Source organism: Emys orbicularis, chromosome 1 (assembly GCF_028017835.1).
Source record: "Emys orbicularis isolate rEmyOrb1 chromosome 1, rEmyOrb1.hap1, whole genome shotgun sequence".
Classification (NCBI taxonomy): domain Eukaryota; kingdom Metazoa; phylum Chordata; order Testudines; family Emydidae; genus Emys; species Emys orbicularis.
The window spans coordinates 62,154,142-62,172,660 of record NC_088683.1 but is presented as its reverse complement, the minus strand read 5'-3'; the positions used below and the strand labels follow the sequence as shown (position 1 = coordinate 62,172,660).

Here is an 18,519-nt window from a genome sequence, read left to right as displayed (position 1 = left end):
AGAGGAGGAGCAGGGAAACACCAGCGTCCACTATTAAGTGTGATTCCTTTAGTGCTTCTGTACATTAACCCCAGATGCAGAAGTTGGGTGATTGAGCAGGTTTACAGGGATGGTGGTTTAATTCCTGAAAAGCTAAAAATTTGAAAAGTGAACTAGGTTGGAGGTGTAGGGTTTTGTGTTTCTGGGTGGAAGGTGTAGAAGCAGAAATCTCCTAGGGAGGCAGATCAGTAGTCCTTATGGAGAAAACAGAGGACCAACTTTGGTCCCTTTATAAGGATCCTTCTTTATTTAACCCCCTGATTACACACTAATTGCTGCTAACTAAACATCAAGAACTTAAAAATAAATGTAAACTTCAGAAGGTGATTTGTTATCTCCTAAACCAGCTTGGACCTTTTAAATTTAAAAATCAATGTAATAACAAACACATGTCCTTCTATAGTTGAAATACATTAAGATTAACTGTGCTAGGACTATTCTGTGTTACAGTAAAAAGGTCTCATTTATCTTGTTTACTTTTGTTTTATGTGTAGTGTGGGTGTTTTAAAGTCTGATGATGAAGAAATGTTACAGGCATCCAGGTAAACTTACTCTGTTGTAACTGTAAAATGTATTGATGTAGGGAGCTGAATCGCAACAAAATAAAAAAAATAGATGGGCTTACTTTCCAAGGACTTACTGCTTTGAAATCACTAAAAATGCAACGAAATGGAGTAAATAGACTCATGGATGGAGCTTTCTGGGGACTAACCAACATGGAAGTCTTGTAAGTATAAACTTTCAGTCTTTTCAGAAGAGACATAATTTGTGTAATTCAAAATAAATAGACATGCTTGTTCAAATGTGAAGATATTTTCAAATTAAAATATTTTGGTTTGGTTTGACAAGTCGTGAGCATTAATAATATGTAAATGCAGTTCTCGCAACTCTGCATGCCTCTTTTTTTTTTTTTTTTATATTCATTCTGTGAAAACCAGATATCTAGCCAGTAACATCTCACAATCAATTTCTGATCCATGATGAAGCATGCACTTTATTTATTTTTTTACCCTACATTTTGTCTGTGTGTGTTTTGTAGGCAGCTGGACCATAACAACCTAACAGAGATTACCAAAGGCTGGCTTTATGGCTTGCTGATGTTGCAGCAGCTCCATCTCAGCCAAAACGCCATCAGCAGGATCAGCCCCGATGCCTGGGAATTTTGCCAGAAACTCAGCGAGCTGTGAGTAGCTTTTATTCTATTCCAGTTCTGAGAGTAGGGTACATGCCAAAGCATGAGCTGCTTACCACTGATCTGTGAATTTTTCATAACAAAGTTTCCAAAGTGACAACAGCTTTTTTTGTGTGTGTGCAAGATAGTCATATTTTGTTGTGAAAAGTTGAAGCCCCAACCATGACCGCTTCAGTTCTCCATGGCACTTGTGCTAGGGCTTTGACACAGCAATTTTCAAATGAAAGAAATCCATTTGTGAATAGCAGGAAATAATACACAAGCTGTATAATAACCAAAAATTGTGTAGGAGGCTTTGTGATAGCTGCAACTAAGAAGGTTTTTTGTTTAAAAAATGAAGTGGTAGGGAGAAATGAGTAATAAATACTCAACCATTGAAAGAAATTTTTCCATCTTGAACTTGCAGAGATTTAACATTTAATCACTTAGCAAGATTGGATGATTCAAGCTTCGTTGGTTTAAGCCTACTAGTTGGACTGTATATTGGGAACAACAAAGTAAACTACATTGCTGATTGTGCCTTCCGGGGACTTTCCAGTTTAAAGACTTTGTAAGTTGACATAATTTATTTTAAGGTCAGAAACCTAGATGGTGCATAAATATACCCATTTTTTTTCTTGAATTACTTTTATTTTGTTTTGAAGGAAGTGCAGAACTACAAAAGTTTGTTTTAATCTTTCCTAGACCTTAGTATGGTTTCTTTTTTTTTGGTAAGATTTCATCCAGGGTAGTAGTATGTTTTTTTTTTTCTTGCAATACAGGTTGTGTACAAATTTATACATCCCCAGACCTTCCTATTTGTCACAGTGATTTCATAAGGAAGCTTCTTAAAAGAATCTCTGAGGGGAGAAAAGGAAACTAATAATGGTTGTTTCTATTCTCCTCATGGCAGGGAGCACAATACTAGCTCTCAGCAGTGGCATCGTGGCATCTGCTGTACATGTGCACCCCAAACGAGCTATATGCACATGGGTGGCCTTGGCAATTGGCTGCCCCTCAGAGACTGGAGGGGCGGACTCAGTCCTGCTCCCTCCCTCACATCCAGTTCGTAGCCCCCAGAAACATTCCTCTCCAGGCACTTCTTGTAAGGAAATGTGGAGGGCCGCTCTGCCAACATTGCTCCCAATCCCTGTCCCCTCCCCACAACCTCATGCCTTTTAAGGGAAGGATTTGTGAGGAGCTGTTCTGTCAACCCCTGTGTCACTTGACTGCAATCTGACCATCCTCTGTCCTGTGTCTAACCTTTTAAAAAAGTTGCCTTTAAATCTAATGAGATGAATACCCTAACTGCTAAATGTCATAATTTATGTCTAAAGCATGAAGCTGCCATGCTCCAGAGACTCTTGCAAATCCCAGTGGAGCTAAGAGGGAGTGGCAGAAAGGCTAAGACAGCACTGCTGTGAGCCTTGCGCTGACATCTTAGGCACCATGATTATAGGTTCCACCTAATTAAATAAGAGTTTCCCTCTTGGTAGATGTCATGAGGGAAGAAGCCGAAGCCCAGACATAGATAGATTCAGTGGGTCATTAAAGATTAGGGGTTGATGATTATCAAGGCTTTGGGTTATTCAGCTAGTCATCCTTTAGCATTTGTCTGAGCACTGGTTTTGAAATAATGTTGTTTTACTAAATTTGTGATTCGGGGGAGAGGTGAGAAGTGTGTGAATGAATTAAAATTGTAATACTCTGGATGATGTTAAGCATCAGTGTAGGCTCTCTATGAGCTGAGGGGTGAAAACATTATCTACTGTCTGTTCTTATCAGTTTAATAACTGACATTTCCAATGGCCAGAACAATAAGTTAGAGCTTGGCTATATGCATGCTGAACTTATTCCAAGGGCTGGGAAAGTGTACATTAAACTTTTTACTTTTAGGGTTCAGACTTTCTGTATATTCTTCTCCTGTGACATGGTTCTGAGTTTTTTCTTAAATCCTATCCTACTAGTTCTCTGCTCAGACACCACTCCTCTTTCACAGATCTGGTCGCGCACCTTTGCTGTCGTGGCCCAAGGGTGTGAAACTTGTTCCCTTTGACATCCATCTGTTATCATATTTAACTGACTCTCTAAAGCTTTTGTCTTAGGTGTGGTTTTATTTTGATATGACAACTGTTGGCCCCCTCATTTCTTACCATCCCCACTTTCCCTTTTCCCTTCTGGTATTTGGATGCCCTTGAATTTCTTTTAAATAAATTGATTCTTGTCATCTTTTAAAGTAGTGGTGAAAAAGGTCAGGCCCTTGAACTTCAGACATACTAGAAAAAGAAACAAATTGGGTCAAGCATCTTTTAAAATTGCTATTATATTGCACAATGTTCCTTACACAGACCATTCTAGAAATTGCTTTAAATATAGTGTACTTTTTGTGATTTGGGTCTGATCTCTTCAACCAGGGATCTGAAGAACAATGAAATCTCATGGACTATTGAAGATATGAATGGTGCATTCTCTGGACTTGACAAACTTAGAATGCTGTAAGTATGACTGACCTGATTTTGGATTTTCTTAGTCACTTAAAAAAAAATTAATATTGGACTAGCTCAGATAAAATATACTGTGAGGGAGCCCAACCTTGGGAATTTTATTACTCTGAAATTTGTGACTTCCTTACTGTTTTGCTCTTCACTGAAGCCTCCTTTTCTAGAAAACAAAACACCAGCTCTTTAGTCAAACAAAATCTGAAGAATATGATCCTTCTTGAATGTTATCAATATGGAGATTCATGCAGTTGCTGCATAGAAACCTTTCACACTGAATTAGGATTGCTCGTAATAGGAAATGAAGGGAGGTGTGTTTTCAAAGATTACAAAAGCACAGTGCCCAAGGGAAGTCTTTGATAAAGTAATCCAGCATCTAGTGGCAATGGCTCTGCTATAATGCAAAGATGTCATTCCAAATACACAGCTATGGAATGAAAAGATGTTTACATTTATAGATTTTAAAAAACAAAATTCCACGTTACTGAACTGTACACATTAAACATCTTTGAAAATCATACCATGATCTATATAGTTACTGAAGCAGAATAAATGGGTATATTTTAGAGATGAGGTATTTTGTTGCAGCAAGAAAGGCAGAATGGAGAACGTTAGTCACAGTTTAGTAATAATTGCCTAAAAAAGCAATTGTATAAGATTTTCTTCATAGTTCCAAAAAATGCCCCTATTTTACTGCATCTGTTTTGCATTAAGTATTTATATTTCCAGGATACTCCAAGGAAACAGGATTAGGTCCATTACAAAGAAAGCATTTTCTGGTTTGGATGCACTTGAACACCTGTAAGTAGCTGAAATTCATATTTAACCCAACAGTGGCCAAAGCAAATATCAAGATTAACCAAAACAAATATAAGACTACCAAGGTTACCTCATGACTGTCTGAATGAAGCAGATTTACCTTGTTGATCAGTAGTGTGATACTTCTTAAGAACTTTCTGTCTAGGAATTCTGCTCAAAGTGCTATATATTTAAGTGAACATCAGCATACTATGGAAACTGGTCTTTGTTCTTTTGGTTACTGAGCTGATCTCTACATTATCAGTACAGAATGGAGCGAAGTATAGCTTGAATCTTTACTTTAACCTTATTTGAGTTAATAAAATGGATTTTTTTCTGATTTTTTTTTTTTTTTTCCTTCCCCAGAGATCTAAGTAACAATGCAATCATGTCAGTGCAAGGAAATGCATTTTCACAAATGAAGAAACTTGAAGAATTGTAAGTTCTTGCCCCTAAAATCTCCATATTAGAAAATACGTAAGCCATATAAGATACTGATAGATTCAGTATTAACCTTTCATTGCAACAATTCTGAAGTCATGTAACAAATGGTGCATCAATAGATTTTTCTCTGTAGTTGCTGCATATAAGCTAGGTAGCATCAGGCGGCAGGTGTTCATTTTCTACTCCATTTGGTACCTAGAGTCCTGAGTTTAAACTGGTTGATCCCTAATGCATGAGATAAGAAACACTTATTAGTGTACTGTAAAGTGAGTACTGGTATCACTGAACTACCACTTACTGGACCAGTAAAATGCAATATCATAATTCTTTACCAAAGACCCATCTGCAGATCCTTATTATTGGCTCCCTCTGTCCTGAGGCAGCATACGAACAATTGCAAGGTAAAGTCCCCCTTTCTGAGGGAATGCTGTAAAAGCTCTTTTTCTGTTGAGCAGTGCAGCAGCTGTTACAGCTAACTCTTGCTGAAACGGAAAAGACCTTTGGTTTTTTTCCTTGAGGCACAGCTAATTTCTTGTCTCCGGTGCTCCTGTCTCATTCCTTCTCTAACTTTTCTTGTCTCAGCCCTGCCCAGTCTAGTTTCTGGAAATAAGAGTTTGCAACATGACAAAGCTGGATAAGTCAAAAAGAGAAGCTGCTCTTTCTGTGAAGAGAAACTACCTGAAACTTTGCTGGAGAAAAAATGTGTGTTCTGCTGTGGCTCAAGATTGCTATTCTGGGTCAGACTCAGAACTGCTTAGAGGCTGGCCCTTGTCTTCCTTTCCCATACCTGATGACATTTCCCAGTGTTCAGGCCTCGGAGAGAAAGCAGAGAGCAACCTTCAGACAGTAGCATCCACCAAGGGAAGTAAGATGCTTAAGGACATCGTGCTCAGGGAAGTTCTGAGTCCTTCAGGGACTTGGACATTCCCTCTGTTTATAGAGAGATTTTTCTAATGTCTCCCCTGCCAACTCTCCAAAGTTCTCAAGTGTGTTTCCCTCATGGCTGGTAAATAACTGGGCAGATGATAGAACGTGCTTTCCCAAAATTGGCTAAATTAACTCTTCATAATATGCATTCCCAGGAATTTCGCCCATTCAAAGGACCCTAGAGAAGGTTAGCACGGTGAGGGTATGACTGATGTTCACTGCATCAAGTGGTCAAGAGGGCCATGGTTTTCTTCCATCCTAAGAATAGCAACAAGACCACTCTTCAATTTTCCATTAAAAAATACCTGTTTCTTCTGGATCCAGTTCTGCCTGATGATATGGCATTTCTAGGTTTTGAGCACAGAGCACTTGTGTGGAAAAACTTGATTGAAAAGGAAATGTTCAGAGCTGGTAATGTCCTCCTTTTTTGCTTCTGGAAAGCAGTTATCACAGAATTTCTATACTAATAAATGGGAATGTTTCACTCACTACAAGTACATATGTTTATCGCTGTGGACACACACAAATTAATACTGTCTTTCCTCCATCAAGATAACTTTTAAGACTTTTATAATTAGCTCTATCTAGATCCAAATACTTATCAGTAGTCCTCGGGGAGAAGTTTGATTCCTCATTATTTTTGGTCCAGATTTGTAAGAGGTTTCAAATTAACTCTTCCAAGTAGGAAGAGTTCAATTTTTTAGTGGAAATTTAAGTTGGTGCTATATGGACTCACAGAATGTTCTTTTGAAACTATTAGTTTGGTTTCTTCCCATTTCTTCTTTTTGAATGTGGCCATTCTCCTAGGTTTGGTAGTACTGTGCTATCAATGGAGGACTACGTCTGCATTTGTGGTCCTTCAAATATCTTCCTAGTTCCTTTCCAAGATGAACTGTAATTTCCATCACTCCAATTGTTTTGAGATCTATCTTTTAGCGCCAATCCTGTGGAGAAAAGATGACATAAATTGAATATTTAGGGTTCTAGCTATTTGAACTGATGTGAAGCTGTGAGTTTTTAGTGCTGTTTCTGACCTTGAATCTGAGATTAAATTAAACAAAATTTTGTTATGTACTATCGGCAATTGGATGCATTTGCAGTTCAAATGCTTACAAAACTTGGTGTTCAAGCTCCAGCAAACGTTAAGACTCTCAGTACAAGATCTCCAGCAACATCTGAGGCAGAGAGGGCAGGAGACTTGGTTTAAAGCCAGGAATCTGAGGTAAAAATCCAGGCCTAATGAAGTCAGGGGCAAAATTTCCAGGGGCAGGATTTTACTTGCAGTATCAGAAGATACTGCAAAGTGGATCTTTTGGTCTTCATCTTGGCAACAGGGTTCTTGAGGCCATGGGGATGAGTATTTCTGCTGTTCATATCACAACATAGGGATTGGTGTATACCCACTATTCACATAAATACCACTGTTACCTTACTCATGCTCCTTCTTTCATCAGTCCTGGTACAGTTGTGTAGATAGCTGCACCCCAACAGACCTCAGTTGGGATACATATGTAGTTGGGCTGTAAATTCCACCCTCCCCCCAAAGTTTTTCTTTTGTGAGGGTATTTGCATTATGTAGTTTTTGGAACTCCTCTCTTCTGAGTGTCCTCTCAGGTGCCCTCTTTACATCACTGCCCTGCCCCTTTACGTAACTGTCCTTGTCCTGACTCAAGATGGAGACATGAAACTGTAAAGAGTCACAAATGTGACTTTTCAAAGAATTGAATAAGAATGAAAATGTCTGCTTTGTAGACCTGAAGTCCAATAATGGTGTCCTGTGAGTACTGGGTGACATTAGTTTCTTTTATAATAAATCATTAAAACATGAAGGTTTACAAAAATACTATTGACTTGTACTGTTTCGGTGGATCTGCATTTTATACAGAAAACATTGAATGTAATTGTTTTCCTTAGGCACTTAAATACATCAAGTCTTTTGTGTGACTGCCAGCTAAAATGGCTACCACAGTGGGTATCAGAAAACAACTTTCAGAACTTTGTGAATGCCAGTTGTGCCCATCCTCCGCTGCTAAAAGGCAGAAGTATCTTTGCTGTTAGCCCAGATGAGTTTGTGTGTGGTGAGTATAACTGTTTCTCCTCACCTTCATAGGTTTTGCTTAGTGAATGTATTTTACACTGGTTTATCTGGCATGTTTTGTTTTCTCTTGTTGGACTGAGTGGGGTTAATATTGTGTTTTAATGCTTTGTCCTCTGCTCCTCAAACTTTGATCTGCAGGTACTCAGAGCTTGTGGTTTCATTCCAGATGGGGAATAACATTTTTCTGACTTAATTTCATGTGTTGCATACTTACGTGTTGTGTACAAAGGAAAGATCAGTGGTTTGTGGTGGTAAATTTATGTGCTGTTAGAGTTAAAATATGGATATTGTTTAGGTAAGCACCATTTAAAAATGTGGTGCATCTTGCTGTACTTTAACTGACATGTCTATTAATATATGCAATATATTTAAGTATATATGCAAATTGCATTCGTGCTTTATTAAATCTGAGTTTAATTGCACAGAAGTTAAGTATTGAAGTATAGTTCCCATGGTAACCTTGACCTCATCTATGTGGGCTTCAAAACACTATTTTCAACTTTAAAAATCATTGTGACCGCATATACATTTCTTGTTTACATTACTAACACCTCACTTTAATAAAATCAAAATCATTTATAAAAATCCAACTCACTTTTCTGTAGTTACCTTTTTACCTTTTGCATTTCTCACAGGTTAAACAGTGAATACTAATGAGAATCAGTTTTATTTTCAGGTTTGTAGTGCTGCAAATACTTCAGGGTAGGTTTTATTTGTTGCCTGTCAACTTTGGGTTGAAAGTATCACTTCATAATAGTCTTTCAGTATGTAAATTATACAATAGCTTAATACGTAACATTTTGTATTAATACATGTTTGCAACAAAAGTGCTGTTCACTGATGCTAAATACTGCATGTCAAATATTGTCACTTTGTTGTCTAATCATGTAATGAGAGACCCTATTCTAATGCACAAAGTGGGAACCTTAATTCTTAATTTCTTAACTGTTTTAAGATAAAAATTTGGTACTTTATCTGGCATTCATATATATTTTTGCTTGCAATTTCCATTAATAGAGGAAAAATTAAAGTTTACAAAAAACGTTGTCCTGGATTTAAAGAGGTAAAATGGAAATTTGATCTTTCTTCACTATAATTTTGTTACCACAACAAATTCAACATTGCTTAATTTTTACTAATCCTATCCTTATACCTATACACCCTCACGAGTCTTGGTGGAATTGCCTAGGTATAAAGGAGCACAGAATTTGCAGGGTCTTGCTGCTGTCTTAACAGCAGCTATTAACATTACCATCTTATACAAGTGTTTTAATATTTCAATATTAAATTAGAGTAGCTGATGTATAAACTTCTAAAGCTGATGTGGACAGAACAGAAAGTAAACAAATTAATAGACAGCTAATGAAGAACATACCTTATTTATGAGGAAATCATTTTGGAAAACCAGCGAGGAATTTGACATCTGAAAATAGCACTATCTATTAAGAACACAACATAAGAATGAGCATAATGGGTAAACCAAAGGTCCATCTAGCCCAGTATCCTGTCTTCCAACAGTGGCCAATACCAGGTGCCCCAGAGGGAATGAGTAGAACAGGGGCAATTACTGAGTGATCCATCCCCTGTCATCCAGTCCCAGTTTCTGGCAGTCAGCGTCTTAGGGACACCCAGAGCATAGGGTTGCATCACTGGCCAGCTTGGCTAATAGCCATTATTGGACTTACCCTCCATGAACTTACGTAATTCTTTTTTGAACCCAGTTTTACTTTTGGCCTTCAGAACATCCCCTGGTAATGAGTTCCACAGGTTGACTGTGTGTTGTGTGAAGAAATATTTCCTTATGTTTGTTTAAAACTCTTTATTTCATTGGCTGACCCCTGGTTCTTGTTATGTGTAGGGGTAAATAACACTTCCTTCTTCACATTCTCCACACCATTCATGATGAAACCACTATTATATTGCTCCTTAGTTGTCTCTAAACTGAACAGTCCCAGTCTCTTCAATCTCTCTTCATATGGAAGCTGTTCCATAGCCCTAATCATTTTGGTTACCCTTCTCTGCTCTGTACCTTTTCATATACAATATATACAACCAGAACTGCATGCAGTATTCAAGGTGTGGGCATACCAGACATTTACATAGTGGCATTATGATATTTTCTGTCTTATTATCTGTCCTATTCCTAACATTCTGTTAGCTTTTTTGACTTTCACTGCACACTGAGAAATTGTTTTTAGACAACTGTTTACGATGACTCCAAGACCTTTCTTGAGTGGTAACAGCTAATTTTGAACCTATCATTTTGTATGTATAGTTGGGATTATGTGTTCCAGTGTGAATTACTTTGCATTTATCAAATTGAATTTCATCTGCCATTTTGTTGCCCAGTCACCTAGTTTAGTGGGATCCCTTTGTAACTCTTTGCATTCAGCTGTGGACTTAACTGTCTTGAGTAATTTTGTATCATCTGCAAACTTTGCCACCTCACTGTTCACCCCCTGTTTCCAGATCATTTATGAATGGATTGAACAGCTCAGATCCCAGTACAGGTTCTTGGAGGTCACTGGTATTTGCCACTCTCTATTTTGAAAACTGAGCATTTATTCCTGTCCTTGGTTTCCTACCTTTTAACCAGTTATTGATCCATAAGAGGACCTTCCTTTTTATCCCATGACTCCTTACTTCACTTCAGAGCCTTTGGTGTAGGACCTTGTCAAAGGTTTTCTGAAAGTCCACGTACATTATATACACTGGATCACCCTTGTCCATGTTTGTTGATACCCTCAAAGAATTCCAACAGATTGGTGAGGCATGATTTCCCTTTACAAAAACCATGTTGATTCTTTCTCTTGTTCTTCTGTGTTTCTGATAATTCCATTCTTTACTGTACTTTCAGCCAATTTTCTGGTACTGAAGTTAGGCTTACTGGCCGTAATTGCCACAATCATCTCTGGAACCCTTTTTAATCATCAGCATTACATTAGCTAGCCTCCAGTCATCTAGTACAGAGGCTAATTTAAGTGACAGGTTACATTTAACTAAAGGTAATTTTTATCAGTAGTTTATAGCTTGATGCCAGCTGTGATCGATTTCAAAACCTTTAAAATAAGCACAATAGCCCTTTCCACTAAAAGGGGAAAACCTAAAAGGAAATTAGTACTAGAATAAGTTTAACAAGAAAAGTAAATTGTGAAACAGGAATAGATGCAATCCTTTAAATAAATGAAGTGGTGTGTGCCAGTTAAATCTTTAAAATGCAGCAATCACAATGTCTCTAGATATGTGTTCATAAAAAGACACAAACTTAACATAACACATATTAACTGCACAAGACATTATTTATAAGAAGAATAAAGAGACCCCTCTCCACATGTCAGATAAAAGTCTGGCTAAACAGAAGTGTTTTTTTTTTTTTTTTTACTGTGCCTAAAAGGTTAATAAAATTGGCCTTTATTGGACCAGGAAAAAGAAGCAAGGGCAAAGAAATGAATCTCTTAATAAGTTGCTGTCCTGCATTGTCATGTGAAAGCACATAGATGAAATCTTAACTTAGAGGGCAAGGCCAGTGGTGTTGGTGGGGCTTGTCCAATGGAGTTGGTGATTGAGGCTGTTGAAATGGAGATGCATTTGTACCATTGACCTACACTCAACATCCAGCCCTTAGGCAACACATTGTGGCCCCCGTAATTTATGGCATTTATGTGTCTGCTCTGTTATCTGTTCTGTGGTATTATTTTCTAAAAATTGTATGGATTTCTGGTGACAAACTAAAAGGAAAGAGTTATTGTTGCAGAGTCCTTTCCCTGAATACAACTTCCAAATTGAATAGAGGCCACCTTGTTTGGCTCCGTAGCATATTTGTTAATTTAACATCTCAGTGGGAGAAGGTGCATTTCTGCAGTGTTTAGTATTCTATCAAGGTGTGCTTCTTTCTTCTCCTTTTGTATATTTCAAATAGAATGATTGGACATCTGGAGAAATGCTTCTTACACAACAAATTATTTTCTTTAACTTCAGAATGATGTATGCTTCGTATATTAATTTTAAATCTTCAGTGCCAAGTTGGAATTTTGAAAACAACTCAGAGGAAAAACATTTAAAATTTGTTAATGGGATGGACACATGAGATGAGTAGTCCATAATAGTGTAGCTCAAAAATGGCCAAATTGATGTATTTCACACTTTCTAAAATTATGCCTTTCAAGATGAAACAAAGCATGAATAATTTCAGGCCAAAAGTTAGCTTTTGAGAAAACTGTTAGCAATTGAAAATAGGTGCCTAAGTGACCTGTATTAACTGCTTAATTATACAGTAGTCTTACTATAGTGATTTTTGTAACCAAATACAACCCGCTTAATAGCTTTCTCTTTTTCCATTGCTTATAAGTCAAGTGCTGAAGTTAATGGCTTGAACAAGATAAGAAATATCCTTCACAATTTTATTTTAAAGTGTGGTTCTACTCTGAAAATGGGCTATGTGAAAATGACAGAATCCTACTCAACAGATCAGTTTCTTTTGTATATTGTATCACATCTGCTTATTTTAGTGCCTCCCCTCCCCCAAACAAATGTTTTTAATACTTTTAACGTCTGTTAGCAGAGCATAGACAGCACAGCCACAAGAGAATCAGCTGGATGGATCCTGTTCCACCTCTCACATTATCAGTATAAACATTTAGTATATTTCAGTAAATTATACCGATGCAAAACCACTGATGGCAGTGTGGTGACATAGATGTCACCAAGGACATAATTTGGCTTGTGGAACTTATTATAGGTATGATGCACAAGAAAGAAATAACCCAGCAGGACTCTCAGATCCCAGGTTGCATTTGAAGGATTGGCTGTAGAACACATTTTTACTTGTAAATAATTGAAGGACAAGAAACATGGAATCCAACAAAATACAATTGTTAGGGGCTCCCCAATCATAAAAAACCCCACACTTGATCTTTGTATAGTATGCTTAGCAGATTTTCAGCACTGCTGCATTTGAAAATTGGAGCAAAGGACTACAAATCACTGGAACCACAACTTCTGTGTGCAGGTTGGGGGAGAACCCTGGACTGTGCCTGACAATCTCTGGTGGCAGAAAGAACCGTGTTTTAGTGAAGAAAAACTTATTGCAGCCTTAAGGTATAGAAAAAAGGAGTCTTGGCTTCGTGACCGACACTCAAAGTACCTTTTACAGATGTTAAACTGTAGTTCTCTCCTCTTTATATATAAACAGCACATAGTTTGCTTTAGATGTGCTTTCTCTTCACTAAGAGATGGCTTAGCACAGTAAACTCATAAATATGACAACTTTAAATGCCTGGAGATAAATGAAATCTAAAACTAAACCACTGTATCTCTGCTTTATAAATACTTGTCTGACTCTTCTCTCAAACCTATAAAACAAAGCTTACAAAATCTTTTAGAGTCCTGGGGATCCAGGTATTTGCCTCTCTTCCTCAGTGTCACACTTTTTCCCCTTTCCCATCTTTACAGATGATTTTCCTAAACCACAGATCACTGTCCAGCCAGAAACCCAGTCAGCAATCAAAGGCTCCAATTTGAGTTTTATATGTTCAGCAGCCAGCAGCAGTGACTCCCCTATGACGTTTGCATGGAAAAAGGACAATGAATTACTGCATGATGCTGAAATGGAGAATTATGCACATCTCCGGGCACAGGGTGGTGAAGTGATGGAATACACTACCATACTTCGGCTACGCAATGTTGAATTCAGCAATGAAGGAAAATACCAGTGTGTTATTTCAAATCACTTTGGTTCATCCTACTCTGTCAAAGCCAAACTTACAGTTAACAGTAAGCATCCTTTTTTTTACCTGTGCATTTGAAGAGGAAATAATTGTAAAGCAAAATACAATATACACTTTTCTTTTCCCATGACATTATTTTTAGAAAATGCTTAATAACCTAATTTCAGCTCATGAAAGCATGCTGCTTCCAAAATCTGTTTATTATTAAAGTTGCACTAACGGGGCCCAACCAGAATCTGTCACTATTGTGTGAGGTGCTGTACAAACACAGTTAAGAAACGATCCCTGTCCTGAAGAGCTTGCAATCTAAATAGACTAAGGAAAGGATAGGAGAAGGGAAAAACTACTGTCCGCCTTTTACAGGGGACAACAACCTTCTCTACTGAGGTAGGCAGACTGTGACTTGGCAGAGGTCAACTCTGCTACAGGCTTCCTGAATGAGGATGAAACCCATGTCGCCTGATTTAAACATAAGACCATCTTCTGTCCAGATATAAGTTTAGGTCTTGTGAGGGGTTTTTTCCACACCTCCATGCACCAGATCCTATCGGCAAAGCCTTGCACATCGCTGTTGTTGAAACTGGTATAAGTTTTACACTTAATGGAGTTGGGTGTACTGAAATTGAGAAAATACAGTGCAAAGGAGGAAAAATAATTTGTCCCAAAATTGGAAACAAACCTACTTATAACATGTATCTAGTTAAACTTTTTGTTTTGTTTTGCTTTAGTGCTGCCTTCATTTACAAAGATGCCCATGGACCTAACCATTCGTGCTGGGGCAACGGCACGATTAGAATGTGCTGCAGTTGGTCATCCAGTACCGCAGATTGCTTGGCAGAAAGATGGTGGCACAGATTTTCCTGCAGCACGCAAGAGACGTATGCATGTCATGCCCGAGGATGATGTATTCTTTATTGTTGATGTAAAAATTGAGGACACTGGAGTTTATAGCTGTACAGCTCAAAACACTGCTGGGAGCATTTCAGCTAATGCAACACTGACAGTACTAGGTGAGAAACTGTCAACATGTAATGATAGAAGTCTTTTCTATTGAAGTGGTGTGACAAGTTTTTTTCATACTTTTAGATGTTACTTAATAAAATGTGTTTTAGGGCTTAATAGGGAGATGTATCAATTCATTACTAATGAGGGCTTTTGGAGGCACGTATTTAGCTGAAAAATGTCTTTTCAGATTAGTTCTGTGGTAATGCATTTCCTGAAGTCATCATTCATTAATCAGTGGCTATTGGTTAGAAATACATACTTATAATTTTTAATACACAATCATTGTTACTCATAAATAATAAAATAGTTGCATTTTCCATTTAAATGCATGGTTTAAAATAGAAATTATTTAGTATACACAAAGAAAGGAGCAGGTTGCTGGGATTTTTTCTGAAAAGTTTAGTTTAAAAACAAAACAAAACCTTTTTTCCTTTTTTCTATTAATTCAGAGTTGGTATTTCCACTAATAATATATTCTAGAGAACACTATGCTAATATGTAACTTATTTCCTAGGTTTTTTTTTCTTTTGTTGGGCTAGTGAGCATCTAGTTGTGACCAGTAACCACATGAGCTGACGCCAATCTTTTAACTCAGACTCCTGGAATATGTCTCCCCTTCTCCTCCCCCCCCCCCCCCCCCAGTAGAACAACTATAAGTATAATTAGGCCTTAATGATGCTTTTAATTTAGTTAAATCATTTCCCAAAACTGTTAGCTACCTCAGCGTTTGTGTAGAAATTTGCTTCTGAATGGTGCTTGGCAACACCCTAGATATCTTGTCTTAAACATTTTGGGGTGATTGCAAGGAGCAGGTGTATCTAGCAGATGCATAACTGTGTAGTCATTTGTCTAAAATATGCCATCTTTCTAAGGATTAACGTTTAGAACAACACAAATGTTAGAAATTCTGTGATTTGATATTACCCCAACTCATTTGTTTTTTTTTCTGTGGGTTGGGTTGATGTGAGGGTTGGAACCACCTACGTTTTCTTGTACAGGTAATTTAGAATTTATTTATTTTTTTTCAGAAACACCATCATTTTTGCGGCCCTTGCTAGACCGAACAGTAACGAAAGGTGAAACTGCAGTCTTGCAATGCATTGCTGGTGGTAGCCCTCCGCCTCGGTTGAACTGGACTAAGGATGACAGCCCGTTGGTGGTAACAGAAAGGCACTTCTTCGCTGCAGGCAACCAGTTACTGATTATTGTGGACACAGACATTGAAGATGCTGGGAAATACACTTGTGAAATGTCTAATACGCTTGGAACAGAGAGAGGCAACATTCGTCTAAATGTAATTCCCACTCCCACCTGTGATTCGCCTCAAAACATTGCTCCATCATTGGATGATGATGGATGGGCCACAGTTGGCGTAGTGATCATAGCAGTGGTTTGCTGTGTGGTGGGCACTTCCCTTGTGTGGGTGGTCATCATATACCACACAAGGAGAAGAAATGAAGATTGCAGCATCACAAATACAGGTGTGTAAACTGAAGCTTGGCGGCGCAAAGGAGTCATCAAGTGTGTTTGTGGTTGTTCTGCAGTAACTTTCTTCCAGTAATGTTTGTGTGTTTTGACTCCAATTCAGAACGATGAATCATTTGTTGCCTTCAACATGTTGCTGGCTGGTTTAAAAATATTTCAAAGAAACCTAAAATATACTGATGGTTTTATGTGTGTTCCTCTCCCCCCCCCCCCCTTTAAATCACAGATGAGACAAACTTGCCTGCTGACATTCCAAGTTACCTGTCATCCCAGGGAACATTAGCTGAAAGGCAGGATGGGTCATCAGAAAATGGAAGTCATCATCAGTTCATAACTTCTTCAATGGGGGGATATTTTTTACAGCAGAGAGATAGTAATGGTAAATACTTTAAATATACAACTTGGCACTGTTTTTCGTTACTAAAAATCAGATACTGTCTTCCTAACTAATGTAATGAATTGTAGTGACACCAGTGAAGCATCTTTGTTGATTGCCATGTAGGCCTTGTGACTGACTTTCTGATTGCTTCAACACATTAAAATAATATTTGAAGCTGAGATTTTACTATGCAATACAGGAATGAGAAATGCTTGTGCTGATAACAGAAACTTGGTTTTACTGATCCACTTGACATATGGCCTTATCTACATAGGGAAGCTTCTTCAGTATAACCTCAGGTGTGAATTTAAACTGATCATACTTACACCAAAAAAAGATTAAGTCTACACATGAACTCTGCCAGTGTAAGAGTACCCTTTTTGTTTTTGTTTTTAGTTATGTCTCTTGGGATTATAACTTAAGCTATGCCCCCCTACTTCCCAAAAGCACTCTTTTATACAGGAATAAGTGTCCATAGGGGGCATTATATTGTTTTACTATATGATTTAACCAATGAAACTTTCCCGTGTAAGCAAGGCCTTAGTTTGTGAAAGCACCTCAAAATGATCATTGTGTTTTAGAGCAGTAATCTGCTCTGTAACACTTGATGACTTGTAGCCATTATTTGGACCATGGCTTCAGTATTCAGAGCAGAATCTTTTGTTGCAAATGAACTCATTGCATGATTTTTATTAATTAATTAATTATAAAATCCTGGCTCTCCTGGTATTTATTTTATACTCCTAGAAGATAAGCAGGCCAGTAGAGTGGTGACATACTGAGAAATCTTGACATCGCCATTCTGGAGAGGGTTAGGGTTAGGCTGTAGCCTTATAAAGCTGTTTAACTGAACTCTTGAAAACTCCTGCCCCTCCAGGAAACATGTGCTTAAAATTCCAGGGCAGGTTTCATCGCTGTAGTTTCTTTATTTGCAGAAGACCAAAACTCCACTAGTAAAACTAACTGTGTAGGATGAAGCCTAGAAAAAAGGAGTCTGTTAGCTGATACATTGTGTCTTTATTTTTAAGGCATTTGTCATCTAGATAATGGCAGTGAAACAGACCTGGAGGTTGTTACAGATCCATTCTTATGCCACTATCTGGGGACTTCAGGGACTGTATATTTAAAAGGGAATGCTTATGGCTCTGACGCTTTTGAAGCATACCATACAAGTAAGTCAAATAAATATTTTAGTTCTGTTTCAGTTTTTTGCCATAGCAGATTCCTAGTAATACTGATTTCTCCTTTTTATTAAGGCTGCAGCCCTGACCAAAGAACAGTGTGCATGGACCCATGTGACTCTAGTTACTTAAAGAAAAAGGAATGCTATCCATATTCACCTGGAACATTATCACATTCACCAGAAGATCCCTTTGACCAGTATGTTGGCAGCATTGGAATGCAGGCTACAAGTAGCAAATTGCTTAACTCTACTTACACGCCAAATGAAGGAATTGGAGTGAAAAGCTTGAGTCTAAACTCAGACATCTTTGATTTGAACAGAAATCAGGAATCATCCTCTATTACCACTAGTAGCACTTTCATGGGTATGTTTCAGCTACTGCATTTCTTAAAGCTGCAAACATCATTTGTATACACGTCCCTTATGACTTGCATGTACTAGAAAACATGTTTATCCTTTTGTCAGAACAGTAGTTCATGGCTGTACTCAGTGATTGCTTATATGATTGTTACATATTGTGAGAAACCTAACTAAAAGCTGGTCACATAAGTAGCCTGACTTTTTTTCAGAGACACTGAGCACATGCAATTGCCACTGAGTTCAGTGGGATACTACAGTTTATAAAATATATACTGTTTGAAAATTTTGGCAGTTTAACCAATGAAACTTTCCTGTCTAAGCAAGGCCTTAGTTTGTGAAAGCTAACTTTAGTATTACCTCTTTTCCTCCATTATTTGTGTTGTGCCAGGAGCATGCAGGGCACTTC

General features: G+C 37.8%; 1 protein-coding gene across 1 annotated transcript in view; it reads left to right on the top strand.

Annotated features, from left to right (window-relative positions):
* Positions 1 to 18,519, top strand: part of LRIG3 (leucine rich repeats and immunoglobulin like domains 3) — a 48,484-nt gene that overhangs the window by 24,994 nt on the left and 4,971 nt on the right. The window contains exons 6-18 of the mRNA XM_065405894.1: positions 623 to 766; positions 1,079 to 1,222; positions 1,638 to 1,781; positions 3,625 to 3,705; positions 4,438 to 4,509; positions 4,873 to 4,944; positions 7,792 to 7,955; positions 13,427 to 13,747; positions 14,430 to 14,711; positions 15,735 to 16,187; positions 16,418 to 16,570; positions 17,599 to 17,742; positions 17,827 to 18,117. Coding sequence (XP_065261966.1) covers positions 623 to 766; positions 1,079 to 1,222; positions 1,638 to 1,781; positions 3,625 to 3,705; positions 4,438 to 4,509; positions 4,873 to 4,944; positions 7,792 to 7,955; positions 13,427 to 13,747; positions 14,430 to 14,711; positions 15,735 to 16,187; positions 16,418 to 16,570; positions 17,599 to 17,742; positions 17,827 to 18,117 — 2,465 coding nt within the window. The remainder of the gene's footprint in view (positions 1 to 622; positions 767 to 1,078; positions 1,223 to 1,637; positions 1,782 to 3,624; positions 3,706 to 4,437; positions 4,510 to 4,872; positions 4,945 to 7,791; positions 7,956 to 13,426; positions 13,748 to 14,429; positions 14,712 to 15,734; positions 16,188 to 16,417; positions 16,571 to 17,598; positions 17,743 to 17,826; positions 18,118 to 18,519) is intronic.